At 37.0% G+C, this 16,872-nt stretch overlaps 1 protein-coding gene across 1 annotated transcript; it reads left to right on the forward strand.

Moving 5' to 3' along the window:
• The first annotated feature begins 180 nt into the window (after positions 1-180).
• On the forward strand, positions 181-16,550 carry LOC116301047 (transportin-3). The gene is made up of 30 exons (XM_089031317.1): positions 181-356; positions 1,111-1,200; positions 1,752-1,793; positions 1,882-1,950; positions 2,747-2,820; positions 3,770-3,833; positions 3,927-4,019; positions 4,349-4,396; positions 4,563-4,658; positions 5,066-5,146; positions 6,559-6,659; positions 7,307-7,382; positions 7,481-7,543; positions 8,235-8,381; positions 8,454-8,561; positions 9,058-9,155; positions 9,616-9,752; positions 10,455-10,585; positions 11,201-11,261; positions 11,519-11,681; positions 11,771-11,831; positions 11,982-12,052; positions 12,135-12,204; positions 12,988-13,104; positions 13,266-13,360; positions 13,635-13,788; positions 13,971-14,046; positions 14,423-14,514; positions 15,267-15,379; positions 15,497-16,550. Exons 1-30 carry the CDS (start codon positions 243-245, stop codon positions 15,555-15,557), a joined length of 2,766 nt encoding a protein of 921 aa, XP_088887443.1. The 5' UTR covers positions 181-242; the 3' UTR covers positions 15,558-16,550.
• Positions 16,551-16,872: the final 322 nt, after the last annotated feature.

The raw sequence follows: 16,872 nt of genomic DNA on the forward strand, positions 1-16,872 counted from the left end.
GAAAATAAGTGTTGAAAACATTAACGTTTATAACTTTTTCTTCTAGTTAAAGATTTTCGATAGACTAAAAAACAATTTAGGTGAAGTTTTTTGAAGAAATTTCAGAGTTCCGGTTATATGACTTCCGCTCGCCTTAGTCCGGCGCATACAGGGGTGAACGCGCTATGCTTGAACGAGCAAGAAACCAAGATGGCGTCCGTTGCTGGCTGACGAGGAGAGAAACGTGAACTACGACTTTAAACATGGAAAAACCTACAGTTGAGCAAGTAAAAAACGTCATCAGTACCCTTTATTCTAACCCCGATCCTCACAGCAAAGAAAGAGCTTCAGAATGGCTTGGAACTTTACAGCGATCGGTGAGAAACACTCGACATTTTTCTCGGCATTTGCTGGTTGTTCTATTTTTCTTGCCGCACTTAGAACTGTTAACTTGCTTTTATTTTATTCTAATGCATCGCTATAGCACTTGTTTTTGACTGCATCTTGTAAAATCTTTGGTTATTGTACAGTTAGTTTTAAATGAAGCATCACTGGCTTAAATAAAAGTTAATATTTTGTAAACTCAAGCAAGATTTATGCTGACTTATTCTTTGGTCAATTTATTCAAACTGCGACTTTACTTACTCTTGACTTACTCTTTTTATAATGCAATAGTTTAGATTCATTCGTTATTAACTAGATCTTCGCAGTAGCTGCTGTGCATTGCAATCCACCCCAATAGGTGATCAAACATGAAGCTTACGCGACCTCTTAGCTTACAGCTGTAGTTGATCTTTGTAACGAGACATTCTCCTTCCATACAGCTAACTTACGAATCAAACTGGAATTTAATGACCTGGGTTTGAGAAAAGCATGAAAAATAGAGAATACAAAGAAAAAAATCCATTATAAAATCAAGGGAATTAATTTTGATCTAACAACATTTGTGATTACCCACACGTGATTTCAAGTTCAGGTTTTGAACCTGTGACTTCAGAGGTCAATGAAATATTGAGTACATCAATCACTGATATACTTCTATTGATTCTCAGTACACCAGATATTGATCAGGTTATTTAGAACACGCAAAGAATACATTTAAAAAACAACTTGTTTTCTGTTATGCTTTAGGTTTTTGCTTGGGAAATATCAGATCAGCTGTTAATGCAAAACGTCAATGTAGAAACCACTTATTTCGCAGCTCAGACAATGAGAACTAAGGCAAGTATTTAAGCTATGTTCTTTTTGACTGTACAACTAAATATTTAGCAATTATTCGCCGAAAGCGAAGTGATTATCGGGGAATATTTACCGAGACGCAAGTCTTAGAGCAGCGAGGTAAATATTCTCCACATTCACTGAGCCTGAGGGTAATAATTGTTTTAGCATATACCAACTTGTGTACAGAGTAACTTATTTTTATATACAATAATTCAATAAAAACAAACAAACAGAAACTTTTTGTTTGAGTGACAAATTCACGCAAAACGTTTAGCAAAACTTTTAGGCCATACTTCGTTGCCTTTTTAGTATTGATAGGAATGGCATTTACTTTCATTTTTTCAATTTCCTCATCGGAAATTGTTGCAAAATGATTGCCGGCAGATGCCATTTTGTTGCCGACTCAATATTCCGAGATTCAGAGGTGAATATCGTACAATATTCACCTCCAATTAACCAATGAACGTGCGCGTTCTTAGGAAGTACACAAGTTGGTATATGCTAATTACAGTCATATTTGGATTTTCTTAACATATATATCTTTTGTGTAGGTCCAATATTGTTTGAGTGAACTTCCACCTACACAATATCAGGTAAGTTAGAAAAAAATCTTCTATTATCGTCCAAAAGTGCCACTGCTGCTCTATTGACATGAACTAATTATTCTTTTTTCTATTCCAGTCTCTCAAAGAATCTATTATCAATCATCTATCTAATGTTCAAAGTGTATCACAGGCCATAGTAACTCAGGTAACGAGCCTTGGTCTAGGTTTGACTGTTTCTTTTCCAAACTTCATATGTATGTGATAATAACTAGTTGGAGCTACATGGGTATGTTGAATACAACAAGTGAATAAGAATAACTAGTGGTTACTAGTTGGGACTGTGTTGGTGTGTTGAATACGACAAGTGAATAAGAATGACTAGTGGTTATTAGCTGAGACTGCGTTAGTGTGTTCAATACAACAAGTGAATAAGAATGACTAGTGGTTACTAGTTGGGACTGTGTTGGTGTGTTGAATACAACAAGTGAATAAGAATGACTTGTGAATACTAGCTGAGACTGTGTTGGTGTGTTGAATATAACAAGTGTATAAGAATGACTAGTGGTTACTAGTTGAGACTGCGTTTGTGTGTTGAATACGACAAGTGAATAAGAATGACTATAGTGGTTACTAGCTGAGACTGTGTTGGTGTGTTGAATACAACAAGTGAATAAGAATGACTAGTGGTTACTAGCTAAGACTGTGTTAGTGTGTTGAATACAACAAGTGAATAAGAATAACTAGTGGTTACTAGTTGGAGCTACATGGGTGTGCTGAATACAACAAGTGAATATAAGAAAGAAACTTAGTGTCAGTACAGTTAAAACTCTTTTACAGTGTTTAAGGAATGCATGTATGTAGGTTTAAGCTTAGGAGTGACTTGTAAATAGCACTTCCAAAATGTGTAATTAGAAAAGTTCCATAAGGATGTGTAGATAACTTACTAGTAATCAAGCCAATTTAGTAACTTAACTTGCTGTTCTTATTGATTTTACTTGCAGCTTTGTCTTGCCTTAGCTGATTTAGCTGTTCAGATGTCACAATGGACAAACGTAGTTAATAATTTATATGAAAGGTAATGTAAAAATAATAGACTTATCCGGAATGCCTTTGAGTGATCACAATGGCTCAAAGTCCTGGTTGGACTTGTTATGATATTTTAACTTTTTAAAACCACAAAGTCTAACCTCGACTTGTAGCAATAGTCCCCTTCACAGTTCCCTGCTCCAACTTGAAACGTAACCGTGCCTTTGCATCGAAGCAAGACAAATGGTGAGTGGGCAATGATAGAGACCTTTTTTTAACACCTTGGACAATTATTCACAGCTCTCTATCATTGCAAGCTCACCGTTTGTCTTGCTTCAATGCACAGGCATGGCTACCTTTCAAGATGGCGCAGGGAGCTGTGAAGGGGACTATTTTGTGGTCACTCAAATCAATTTAGAAAAAGTATATTGAGAACTGATTTTGATTATTTGTACTGTTAAAACAAGTGGATGATATTAGTGTTCCATGACCTGCCATAGTCAGTGCAAATCTACACTACCCAAAAAAACTTGACTGTACTTTCTCTTGTTGCAATTGTCTTATAAACATGCGAACTATGAAATAGTGATATCTAAAATATAGTTTGAATAAATTAATTTAAAAATTAGTAGCATTGTAAATTAGATGACCCTATGTAAAGAAAAAAAAAATGTATTGTTTTCAAGTAAGAATTATAAATGTTGTAAAAAAATATTGTAAAAAAAAATAATAAATAAATAAATAAATAAATAAACATGTGAACTCTGTGTCTGCAAGCTGCACACTGAAATTTGGTTTTTCGTTGCTGCCAGTGAAAAATATGAAAGGTACCGACTGATTAGGTTTGATTGACAGCAGCTAAAAACAAAGTTTCAGCTTGCAGCTCGCAGTCAGAGAGTTCCCATACATGTTTATGAAAATGGTAGTAAGTGTATATGACTGTATTATAGTCATGCCTGAATTGAAATAATAAAACATTTGTCGTTCTTTCCCCATAGATTTGGGGTGTCTTTGGAAAGTCTACCAGTTCTACTAGAAATTTTAACAGTTTTACCAGAAGAGGTAGGGAATTTCAAAAATTAATCGTGTGCTGGCAATATGGTAAAGTATCATATTAAAAATTTTTTAATTTGTTGTTTTTTTTTGGATGTGTAGGTTGATAGCCACCACTTAAGAGTTGGAGCCAATCGACGAGAATGTGTTTTAAATGATTTAAGGAAATCAGCACACACAACTTTACAATTATTGGTAAGATTTTTTTCTGACATTCATTTAGTAGCTTCATCACTCCACCCACCTTTCTCCATCATGCATGCTTCCAAACTTCCATCCTTACATCCATCCATCCATCCTTATATCCATCCTTCCATCCTTATATCCATCCTTCCATCCTTCCATCCATCCATCCATCTTTCCATCCATCCATCCTTCCATCCATCTTTCCATCCACCCATTCATCCATCTATCCATCCATCCACCCATCCATCCATCCTTCCATCCATTATTCCTCTATTCCCCCACCAATCTTTATTCAATCATTACATATTAACGACTTGCTAAAATTATTATCATTGCAGTCTACATGCTTAGAAAAGTGTCCTGCCGATGAGAAGATTAGAGTCAAGGTAAAATCATTTTACCACAGTAAAATATGCCAACTAGAAAGAAAAAATCCAATATTTTTTTTAGCTAGATTTTTTCAAAAGAATCAAGATATTGTTGCAATGTCAAATATAACTAGAGATTGTTTTGAAACTAATCAAAATGTGGATTGTATTATGTATTTCTCAGATTTTCCGCTGTGCAGGAAGCTGGATTATACTGGGTGCTTTTCCACCCTTAGAAATTGCCAATAGCAAACTTTTATCTGCAACTTTTGAAATCTTAGTAAGTATTTTTTTTTTAAATCTTCTTGGATTCTTCTTCTGAGACCAATTTACAGTACATTGGATGGAATGCTTTCCCATTTCAGACCAGGTGTCATTCCCTAGAGTATCATTTCTTTGTTTAATGGTTGCACATAAAAAGACATATGAATATGGATACAACTCAAACAAAGAATCTTATTCTCAAGACCATGTATCATTCCCTAGAGTATCATTTCTTTGTTTCACGACTGTGCATGAGAAGCACATGCATATGGATACAACTCAAACAAATAATTTTATTCTCAAGAGAATGTGGTCTGAAATGGGAAAAGAAAATACTGTAATCAAGGTAGAGGTCTGATGGTTTGCTTTCACATGATTGAATTTGTTACTAAAGCCATTTCAATAAAACATTTCTTTCTCCAGTCTAATCCTTCTTCACAAATCAGTGACATTCTTCATGAAGCTGCTGCAGATTTTGTTTGCAATGCACTTTATACTTCTGAGGTAAGAAAATGTGATAATGATTATCATTAATGTGGCTGCCTACTTTTGAACGTTCGATTTGAGCCCACGATGTGCGTGCGCTCAAAAACCGCTGAAAAACCTACAAGATTTTATTGAAGAACCATACACGTTTTGAGCTTCAACAGGGCAAAACCCTCAAATTTTGCACGGGACTCTATATTTTTTGATAGCTCATTCGAAAAAAACTCCTAAAAATCTAGGTTATGTCAACATTTTAGGAAAAGTTTAAATCAGGAACATGTGAAAAAATAGATTTTTGTAGGGATTTTTGTTCAACTTTATGAGATTTTTTAAGAGCACCGAAACTACAAAATATGACAAATCAATGTATCTCTCTGTCTTTTTGTCGAAAATATCCATGCATTATTGTAGAAGGATTGACTAGCCTTCGTTCATGCAATTGTATAGTCTGCAAATAAGTATTATCTTATTAATCTTAATTTTTTTCTAATCACTTCCAGTGGCACAATTTTTACTCCAAAAGCTCGTGCGTAGGCTTCCATTAAATGCTGATTACTGTATCTCGAAAACGAGCTCGGGACACCCTTTTTTTCTTTCCAGATTTGGAATCAGCATTAAATTTCAATTTGGAAAATTGAAGTTTTAAAAAAAGCTTAAATCAATTTCCAAAAGTAGGCAGTCACCTTAAAAGTATTTCTTTTACAGTCGAACCACCTCAAGCGTGAACACATAGAGTTCATTAATGACTTTATCTTTGGATTCTTGATTCCATTATTCGATTCGAACATTCATTATGGAAAACGAATCTTCAAAGCCTAGCATATACAAAAGCCATAAGCATATATATATGCAGCTGAATTGCAAAAACAACTTTTTGTGCAAGGAATATGTAATATTATTATATGACCGTGAATCTTAGAGCCTGGACACTAGCAAATCGAGCAATCTGATTGGATAGATCACATCGCGGACTGGTCTAGATTCTCCGGTATTAACCGGTCCGATCGCATATTAATCTTAGGGCAAAAACATTTTGTCCTTTTCAATGAAAAGTGGTCATATAATAAAACTCTTATCAACCGAGCTTGGTCGGTCTGTACGGGATAATCTTGACCTCGGTTGGGTACAGACCTCGGTCAAGATTATCCCTTACAGACCTCCCACTCGGTTAATAGGATCTAATAAGACTTAACTTCTGTTTGCACTAAACAAGAGCCTACAAGCCAAATAAATCGAATTTTCAAATTATTATAATTATTTAAATATTGAAGATTCGTTTTCATTAATGAATCTTCGAATCGAACAATGAAATCAAGAATCCAAAAATAAAGTCATTAGTGACCTCTACGTGTTCACGATTGAGGTAGTTTAACTGTATTAGTGGCACAACTGTCTATTTCACTTTTGAAATTTTTTGATTGATATTTCAGGATCTTGCTAAACATCATGAACTTGCTGCGGCGTTGTTTAATAAAGTCATGACACTACCAGCAGCATATGAATCGGCAGTCAGTGATGAAGACTTTGACAGGTATCAAATAACTTCCTTTCCCTGCCTCCTAGTGTTAGCAAAGTATGAGCCTCTCAACTGTTATGCTTGTCTCTTATCGTTGAAATTATTCAGAGAGTTTAAATAATGGCTACTCAATGATCAAACAAAAAAAAAACGACATAAAAACTTATTATTGCTATTCACCATTGCAAGTACAGCAGTGGCAAAGCTTAATTGGGTTGAACGAAAAAGAAACAATTTTAGGGCCACTGGGTTATCAGTATGATTTTTTGAAATTATAACTGTCATGTGTTACTCTCTTGAAATAAAGTTCATTCATTCATTCACCCATTCATTCATCCATCCATCCATCATTCATCCATCCATCCATCCATCCATTCATCCATTCATTCACCCATTCATCCATCCATCATTCATTCATATATCCATTCATCCATCCATCCATTCACCCATTCATTCATTCATTAATTCATTCACCCATTCATTCATTAATTCATTCACCCATTCATCCATTCATCCATTCATTGATTTGTCCAATGTGGTGGACAATGTCTCTTGACCTGCTGTTATTTTGAGCCCTGAAATTTACCCATATAGTGTCACAGCCGACATGCAAACACAAGCTACAGGTTGTTAATGTTGTATAATCATTTATTTTTCTGCAGATCTTTAAACTTATGTCGTGTTTTTACTGAAATGGGTGAATCATTCCTAGAACAAATAGTCAACATGCCTGGCAAGGTAAGACTTTGTTATAATATTATTTATAATTACTGCCAGCTTCAGGAATTATTTTAAAGATTTTCGTACCTTATCTGACTGAACTTTACTTCTTCCAGGACCTTGGTGATTTAAGAAGTCTTACCATTTTATTAACCTGCGTACAACATAATCAGTATGAGGTGAGTAAGATCGCCAGTAGAATAACAGAGAAATATGAATTTGCCAGTTTTCCTTCATCTCAACTTGTTGAATTTAGAAGGGAGTCCTGAATGGGACTCTAGGTCCCGTTCATGCCTACCCTCTTGGTCCTTCTTTCTTGTATTATAATTATTTTTTCTTTAGTATGTATGCTATTTTTTCTGTTTATTGTGAATTTGATAGCCAATAAAGCTGTTATAAAAAGCAGATGTCATTGAAACATCCATCAATTCTTGCGTTTATTTTCTTAATCAGATATTGTGTAGTTCCAGAAATTATCCTTACCTTCCCCCATGGAGGAGTTTTTTTCTAAGACCCTCCCTATCTCTGGAAATTCCAATTTTCTCCCATACAAACTTTTAAGTTTTGTTCTTTGTCTGATCACCCACCCCAAATTCCTCTGTGGGTGGGCTATGGATGATTTCTGGAACTATGCATTATGGATGCATGCAAATGAGATGCAAATGAGACGACAATCATTGTATCGACCTGATAGCCCCACTTGTATGATACTTAAAACAAAAGAATATCTGGTTTCGAATATCTCATAATCAGCCTTGGGACTGTAAAATTGACCAACCATTTACCATGACCAGCTACATTGTACTTGCCAACTACATTCCTATATACTTGAGGAACACTAACTACTCTACGTCTTCATCTTGTTTTCAGATTGCAGAAGTAACATTCAACTTTTGGTACCGTCTTTCTGAGGCAATCTTTAAAAGACAAGACGAATCTCAAATCAACTTATTTAAACCATACTTTGGAAAACTTGTAGAAGCACTCAGCTTACACTGCAGAATGGAACCTGACCATGTGAGTACTGTGCCTGTTTTACCTTCACTCAATTATTCTTTTTATTTATTTCTGTCCATTTTTGTCTTACAGGAAGGGATCCCAGAAGATGATAATGAATTCAGTGAATTTAGAGAAAGAGTGGCTGATTTAATCAAAGATTGTGTCTTTATTGTTGGTTCAACCAACTGTTTTAATCAGGTAAAGACAATAGATGATGATAATGAAGGTGTATGATAATGGTGATGATGATAGTGATATTGATGATGGTAATGATGATGATGATGGTGATGTTGATGATGATGATGATGGTGATGATGATGATGATGGTGGTGATGTTGATGATGGTAATGATGATGGTGATGATGATGGTGATGATGATGATGATGGTGGTGATGAAAATGATGGTAATGGATGATAATGATGATGATGGTGATGTCCATGAAGATGGATGATGGTGATGATGATGGTGATGTTCATGAAGATGGATGATAATGATGATGATGGCGATGTCCATGAAGATGGATGATGATGATGATGACTGGTGATGGTGTGATGAGAATGATGGCAGTGATATCATTATGCTGTTGTTGTTTCTACTCAATGAGATGTCAGCACAATGTGTTGAGATGTCACTGGCAACTAATAACATTTAATTGAATAGTTTTTTAATCAGACTATTCTTCTTCTTCAATAGATGTATGCTAGTCTCATTAGCCAACAAAACAGTCATTCCTGGGAAATCTCAGAATCTATTCTTTTTGTCATGGCAACTGTAGCCAGATCTGTAAGCCTGTAAGTATACAATAATTGTTCTGACTTTTTGAGCCTAGTCAGGCAGCTAACCAATTCTTTATATTTCTAAGGGGGAGGGGGGGGGGGTACTCTGAGTATCACAATATTATTATTTAGCCAATAAACTGTCTTAATTCATTTCTTAGCTCCATTACTGTGGTTTTATATATTCTGTGAACTCAGACTTTCCAACGGCTTGTTGTGAAATGGGTTTTTTGCTGCCGACAATCGAAATAATTTGTTTTGGTTTTCAAGTCATAAAACTCACGGGGGTTTGCACTGTCACACATCAAAAGTCATGTGAAACAACAGAACTATTTCTCCTGATTGAGGAATAGAATAAAACCCTGAAAACTTTGGAACCTGGAGAAAACCCCTGAATCAAGAGAGTAACCTAACAAAATACAACTTACCTTTAGATTATTAGAATTTAGCTTTTTCAATCTTCTTGAATATCTAGAGAGTCTGAAGTTGTTGCCCAGTTCCTTCCAGTAATCTTAAACCTTCCACCCAATGTCCATCATGCTGTCAAGTACACAAGTATACGTGTGATTGGGGAACTAGCAGAATGGATAGAAAAACACCCAGATTTTATAGGTGAGTCAGTTTATACTTATTGTCCTTAAAGAACTGTCTTAAACCAATATATTGAAGAAATAGAAAATATGTGTGAGTGCTGTGTGCAGTCATAATGGATGCGGGGTTGGCAGAACACGAGAGAAGTGTTAGGAGAAGCAAGATGACACTTCTCGAGTGTTCTGCCAATCCCCAAGTGCTTTATAACTGCACACAGCACAGCAAGCAAGTTTTTTATTTCTTTTATAAAATACAAAAGGGCAGGTGCGTGCTGTGTGCTCTCATAAAGCATGTGCTCCCAACCAATCAGAATGCAAGATTTATGACAGTTAATTTTTAATTTGTTTTAAGATAAATTTCAAGAATAATGAATGGAAGGGAAGAGAATACGATAGAATAAAATGGAATCGAATATAGAATACAAAAAAAACATCTTTTGTTTTTTCTGGATTAGCACTTCAAAGCCAGTTGACTTTTTGTGAAGTGCAGAAAAACTGAGGGACCAGGAGAAAAACCCTTGAAGCACAGGAGAGAAGCAACAAACAACTCTACTCACATACAACACTGAGCTAGGCGGGCCTTGAACCCAGGTCACATTGGTGAGAGGCGAGCGCTCTCATCACCACTCCATCCATACTTCCCAATTAGAATAGAATATTTAATATCCAAACCTTACTTTATAAACAGAACTAGTAATAATTTTTCCACATATTTCTCTTGTAGATCCTTTAATGCAGTTTTTATTGACATGCGTCCAAACAAAAGACCTGGCATCTGTCAGTGCATCAGCAATAGAGAGTATATGCATGTCTTGTTCTAATGAAATGGCCCGGCATTTTGATGTCCTTGCTCAGGTAATTTAATTCATTTTTTCTTGATTTAAAAAATTTAGAAACTCTAAAACAAATACTAAACTACTATTCAACTCAGGCTTAGTGAATATCAGGGAGTATTGCGCATTCTGATTCAATAGGGTCGTTTCAATTGGCTAACGCATGACAAAAAGGATAGCTAGAGTACGCGAGTCAAATTTTTACGCTAGTTGATTGCACCATAGCGCGCGCTGTAAGGAGAATTTTGCTTTTAATCAAAGAAAATCGGTCACTTTTTTTTCCTTTTTTGTGTGTTAAATTCTTTAGAATCGTGATACAAAACTAATTACGATTTTGAGATGACAATACCACAAATATTGACTCCGCCAAATACCGAATATATTTTCTCCCAAGTAGCCGTCAATATTTCGTGGTATTATCGTCTCAGGATCGTAATTAGTTTATAATATTTACCTCGCCACTTGAAGACTCATGTCTCAGTACGTATTCCCCGATATTCACTTCGCCTTCGGTGAATAATTGTTAAAATTGGAGAGTCAAGTTTATTATTGTCATAATGATTTCCTTCCAACTGTGAATTCTTAGCAAAGCTGTAAAAACTGAAATTTAGATTATTGTTGTTGCATTTTTTTTCAGGTTATTGTTGCAACAGATTCTTTGAGCATATCAGGAGAAGCAACTCTGGGGATGATTAAAGGTTGGTAGCCCCTCTCCCAGCTCCCAACTCTCTCTGCCTTCCCCTATCTCTCTGCCTTCCCCTATCTCTCTGCCTTCCCCTATCTCTCTGCCTTTCCCTCTCCCTCCCCCTCTCCCTCCCCCTCTCCCTCTCCATCCCTCCTCCCTCTCTCCCTCTCTTCTTCTCCCTCCCTCTCCCTCTCCCCTTACTCCCAACTCTAGATCTCCCTCCACACAGCCTCTGTTTCTTACCAAAGTAATTTAATTTCTTGTTCATAGGTGTTAGTAAAATACTAGAAGGACTTACCTCTTCGGATAAAGTCACTGAAGGTTTTCGACGGCTGTGTATAGCTCAGGCCAATGCACTCTCACAAATTGCTAATGAGCCACACCCTTCTGCAGACCCTATAATATGGCTTGATCGTCTCGCTGCAGTCTTCAGGTACTTACAAGTCAGTTAATATTTTGCTCTAAATAATAGTGCATAGCATTGCCTATCTCTGTTTGACAATATTATTTTCCCATACATAGATTTACTAATTGCAAAGTTGAAAATGGCGGAGCACATCCCTGTCAAGTAGTAATTGAAGAGGTATGGCATTCCTCAGAGATCTGTTTTTGGGCCTTATGGTTCAAAAATATAATTTTTTACATAACTTTGAAAGCAGTCCTTGCAAATGAAGCCAAGCTCGATGAAATCATTTTTTCATTTATTTATAATGTGATATTGCTTTCTTTGCAGATCTGGCCAGTCATATCAAGCATATGCGACAAGTATCAAAAGGAAAATAGAATCATAGAGCGAGGATGCAGGTACCACACGGCATTCCTTGTACAGAAAACTATAACTGTTGATCATGATCGTAAATTGAATAAATGTTTTACTTTATTCCAGATGTATTCGGTTTGCTATCCGATGCATTGGTAAATCAGCAAGGAATCTTCTTTCACCTCTAGTGACTCAGGTAATGATTGAACCAATCAAGCATGCAGATCTTCAGTGTTAGGTTTTTTGCAGAGATAGGAAAATCAGAAAACCCAGAGAAAACCCCTCAAAATATACCAAGTGAGAGATTTACATGTAATAATAATAACGGGGTTCTTATATAGCGCATTTTACATGGTCTCAATGTGCTTCACAATCATGACCAGTGGAGGACTTTACGGGCTGCGTATTTAGGCGCTAGTAGCAGCCGTGCAGCTTACAATCAAGAGTAATTTGTTAGTAAGTTAGTATTAATGCCTCCAGATTGGGATAGGCTGTTGAACCGGGAGACAATCCCCTACTCTTATACGAATAATTCAACAGGTTCTTTTATGTCCCCCATTTTACTGTTGGTTAGGAAGGGTTGGGAGACAGGGCCTACAGTTTTAAGTCCTTGTCCGAGAAGACTTGAAGGTCTAACCATTTGCAGATGTAATTACAAAGGCAGCACCTTCTCCTCAGTTATTTTAAGACCCTGAGTGTTGGTCCGGCCGAGGCATGAACCACGACCTACCACACAACGGACTGACGCTATTACCAACTGAGCTAACCGGGTGGAGGTAGCTAACATGTAGCAAATGTGATGACAAGTCCATAAATCAAACCTGAGACCCCAGAAGTGAGAATAGAATGTCCCACCACTAGCCCAGTCTTGGTCCCTTTATTCAGAATTCCAGAGTATGGTTGATGTTCTTTGCCGGCTACTTGGCCGGACATTCTTTTTGTTTTTAAGTGATGTATTCCTTTATTCATTGTCTTTCAGATGGTTAGCATCTATACAGCCCACAAGCACTCTTGCTTTCTATATCTCGCCAGTATCTTAGTGGATGAATATGGAGATGAAAAGGCTTGTGTACCTGGCTTGCTTGAGATGACAAAGGTTTGTAGAGCATCCTATGGACCAACATTCTGTCTGTCTTTCTCTGAAACATCATGCAAACACTTAAAGTTCCACAGGCTTCACAGGAATATGATTCCAGAGTATACTTTGCAGGACCAGCCACCTTCAGTTACTTAAATTTCGTCTTGTTTTCTCTCCAGGCAATGTCAATACCAACATTTCAGTTATTAAGCAAAGAGAATGGTCTGGTATCACATCCAGATGCCATAGACGACTTGTACAGACTCAGTTCTAGGTAATGATAGTTTAACTAAAGTTTCTGGACCAATTTTGCAAAATGTGGTGTTGAATTTGACGCTAAATAATATCAACTATTTTTTTAAGAGATTATCTTCTCCTGGGAGATGGGTTGAATCAAATGGTTTGAAAATATGGATCACCAAAATACTGGTTGAAGGGACACCATCTGGTTAAAACTTGGCCCAGGGGGAGGGGAGGGTGGAGTATGTATTATTTCAGAGGGACCAAACAATAAAAGCTTCATAAATCAATTACCTTTTGTATTACAGATGCCTACAGAAGTTTCCATTGGAATTTCTCAAATGTGACATTGCCAGTCCAGCCATCCAGTGTGCCATTGCTGCATCAACCCTGCAGCACAGAGAAGCTAATGCTTCTGTCATGAAATTTTTGAGGGAACTCTTTCATGCTGCCGATGAAGTCGTAAGTACTACCCGTTTTCTGTTTCTGATCTGGCTAAGATTTTAACTTGCACTGCCAATGGTTTCTCTATATTTATGCTTTTTAAGCTCGATAAATTTGCCACCAATAATTTACTGCTCACTGTGCAGGCAATCACTCCCAAAAAAACGTTAAGAAATTAATAGTTTTATATTTCTCATTAGGATCAAGAGCATAAGCAACAGTGTCATGTTCTCGTTCGACAAATACTTTCGACCCACGGGGAAGCAATAGTTAAAGGTAAGAGATTAACTGTTGTTTGTTCTTCTTGTCTGCCATCTTTTCATTCCTAACAAAACAGGACACAGCTCATCTCTGAATTCTAATTCGTACATTACCAAAAAGCTTTCTCGTTGATTAGGGGATATCCAAAATTTTCAGAATGGGGTGACTGTTGTAGATGGATAGATAAAGTCTTTTTACCCTCGGTTTTGCATGAAGCTTGTTAGGCCTCAAGAATATACTGCTAATTATCCAAGAAAATTAAGAGTGAAAAAGAAAAGAAAATATATCCTAAAACCAAATAAAATATACAATAATATAAAAGCCATGACTAAGTAATGGCATAGATGAAACTTGTTAGGCCTCCAGTGCTTAACACACTGTTATTTGTCAGGTCTAGTGGATGCGTGTGCTGGAGCACTACCTACCTATATGGTTCCTGATGTGGCTGACGTCTTATGGGAACTGCTGTCTTTCTGCCGACAGGTAAAACCACTGACTCTGTCCAATAATTTTAGTCTTTTAGCTTCTGTCTACCAGTATTCAGATGGTACGAGTCAAGTGATTTCTTGGTTGATGAAAGCCAAAGCACCTGGGCCCGGTTGTACGGAAGGGAGGATAGCGCTATCCGATGGACAAATCCTTATCCAGTGGATAAGTCAATGCTGTTATCCAATAAATTTATCCACTGTCAGTATAAGATTTGTCTGTCAGATAGCGCTTTAACTCCCCTATATTTGCTATACGGGTATATGCTGCCCTATAGGGTATGGTTTTTCGGCTTTTGGGTCTGTAGTAGGTATCATTTTTTGACATCTTGTCTGCGATAGGGTATCATTTTAGTCTGGGATAGGGTATCATTTTTGTCTGGGATAGGGTTAACGATTTGGTCGTTTTTGTCTGGCGAATAGGCTACGCTTTCTCCCGGCACAAAAACAATAAAGACGTTAGTAAATATTGATTGCAATCGATGGACTAATCGGGTTTAGTCTGGGATAGGGTGTACAATTCTTAGTTTTAGTCTGGGGTAGGGTATGTAAAGTCAAAATTTCAGGTCTGGGATAGGGTGAGGATTTTGAGGTCCTGGCGGCACACCCCTACCCAAGTTGAGGTGGTAGTACCCCCCCCCCCCCCCGGGATAACCAGGCTCAGACATATAGCAATATTTACAGTAACAGAAACTTCTCTTATCTTGCAAGAGGTACTTTATAACTTAAATACTTTATGCTTTTTTTTAGGAAACTCTTCAATGGGTTGCTCAGGCGTTGCATAAACTACCCACTCAGGCTGCACCTGGTCACTTGATAGCCACTCCTGATCAATTACATGAATTCCACCAGGCACTCTCAGAGTAAGTACCATTGGAATAGTTGTCAGACCAATGCAGCAATTCCTTGCGTGATTCATGTTTGGAACCGTACCTCATTGTCGAACATCTTTATCATGCCTTTTTTTGTCCTTTTTGTAGTGCAACTTCAAAGAACATTGTGTGGAAGGCAGCCAAGACTTTTTCGCGACTCTTCTTGTAATAAGTCAAAGGATAGTGAGAACAGGCAATAATACCAAGATTGCAATAGGTGTTGCAAGATGCAATCAGATAGGCCCCATTAAGTATCATCAAGAACTAGGTGCACAATTGCCTAAAGTAAGTTATTTTGCAGCCTGAAGTGTGCTGCCATCCAAGTCTCTCTATTATGACAGTGCAACATGGTCAGGAGCTGCATGAAATGAGCAAAGAAAATAAGAACAGTCTCAGTGGGAAGAGAGACTTTAGAATTGCTTCCAACTTCTTTTAGACAGTCAACATCTTGGGTGTATTTTAGGCCAAATACAAATGCTGATTTTCACATGGGCCCAACTTTTTTTTCAATGCATACAGCTTATGTAAAGTTCAACCTTTGACCCGATCCTTACCATCATAGAACAACAGGAACTACAGTAGTTCTTACTGGTTCATGATGAACCAGAATTGTTATTAAAAGTTTTAAGTTTCTTTTCATCAAATACATTCCCTGAGGTTTTAATGGCTTAGCCGAAGTGAGATGTTCCCTTCAAAGCTTGTACAGCCAAGAGGGATGGAGGAAAAAAATGAGACATTCAAACTATTACAAACTTGTTAAGAGGGAAGGACGGTGCACTCTATTGTTATTTACATCTTTCAAAGACAATGCACTGACAGGTATAAAAGGGTTTGTAAATATCTGATAACCAATCAATCTGGCAACAGTCTTGATAAGTTCTCTTAATCCCTGACCCCCTCAGTTATTTTGCATCAGTCTTTCTTTGTACACCTGTTCTATGGAAACTTGGCCCAAACAGAAGAGTAGGTTTTTACAATCCTAAATATTATGTTTATTGGGAGGAAATGAGAACATTTTCTTAATAAAGCAAGCAAAAAAGGAGTGGCTGGAAATGAGAAGTCTGTAGAAAAAAATAGACAATTTTGTTTTATATCACTTAATTATAAACAAAAATTGTTACCTTTACTTTAGAATAAAGCTATTTTATAGATTGTGTCATAATGCCCAGTGATATTCAAGTGCCTCCTCGTACATGTATGACCAAACTATCATTCCCTGCATGGTTGATGTTGTGACATAATGCCCAGTGATATTCAAGTGCCTCCTCGTACATGTACGACCAAACTATCATTCCCTGCATGGTTGATGTTGTGACATAATGCCCAGTGATATTCAAGTGCCTCCTCGTACATGTACGACCAAACTATCATTCCCTGCATGGTTGATGTTGTGACATAATGTCCAGTGATATTCAAGTGCCTCCTTGTACATGTATGACCAAACTATCATTCCCTGCATGGTTGATGTTGTGTCATAATGCCCA

This window comes from Actinia tenebrosa, unplaced genomic scaffold, assembly GCF_029948245.1.
Source record: "Actinia tenebrosa isolate PJP-AT-01 unplaced genomic scaffold, QUT_ActTen_1.0 PGA_scaffold16__25_contigs__length_10494907, whole genome shotgun sequence".
Lineage (NCBI taxonomy): Eukaryota > Metazoa > Cnidaria > Anthozoa > Actiniaria > Actiniidae > Actinia > Actinia tenebrosa.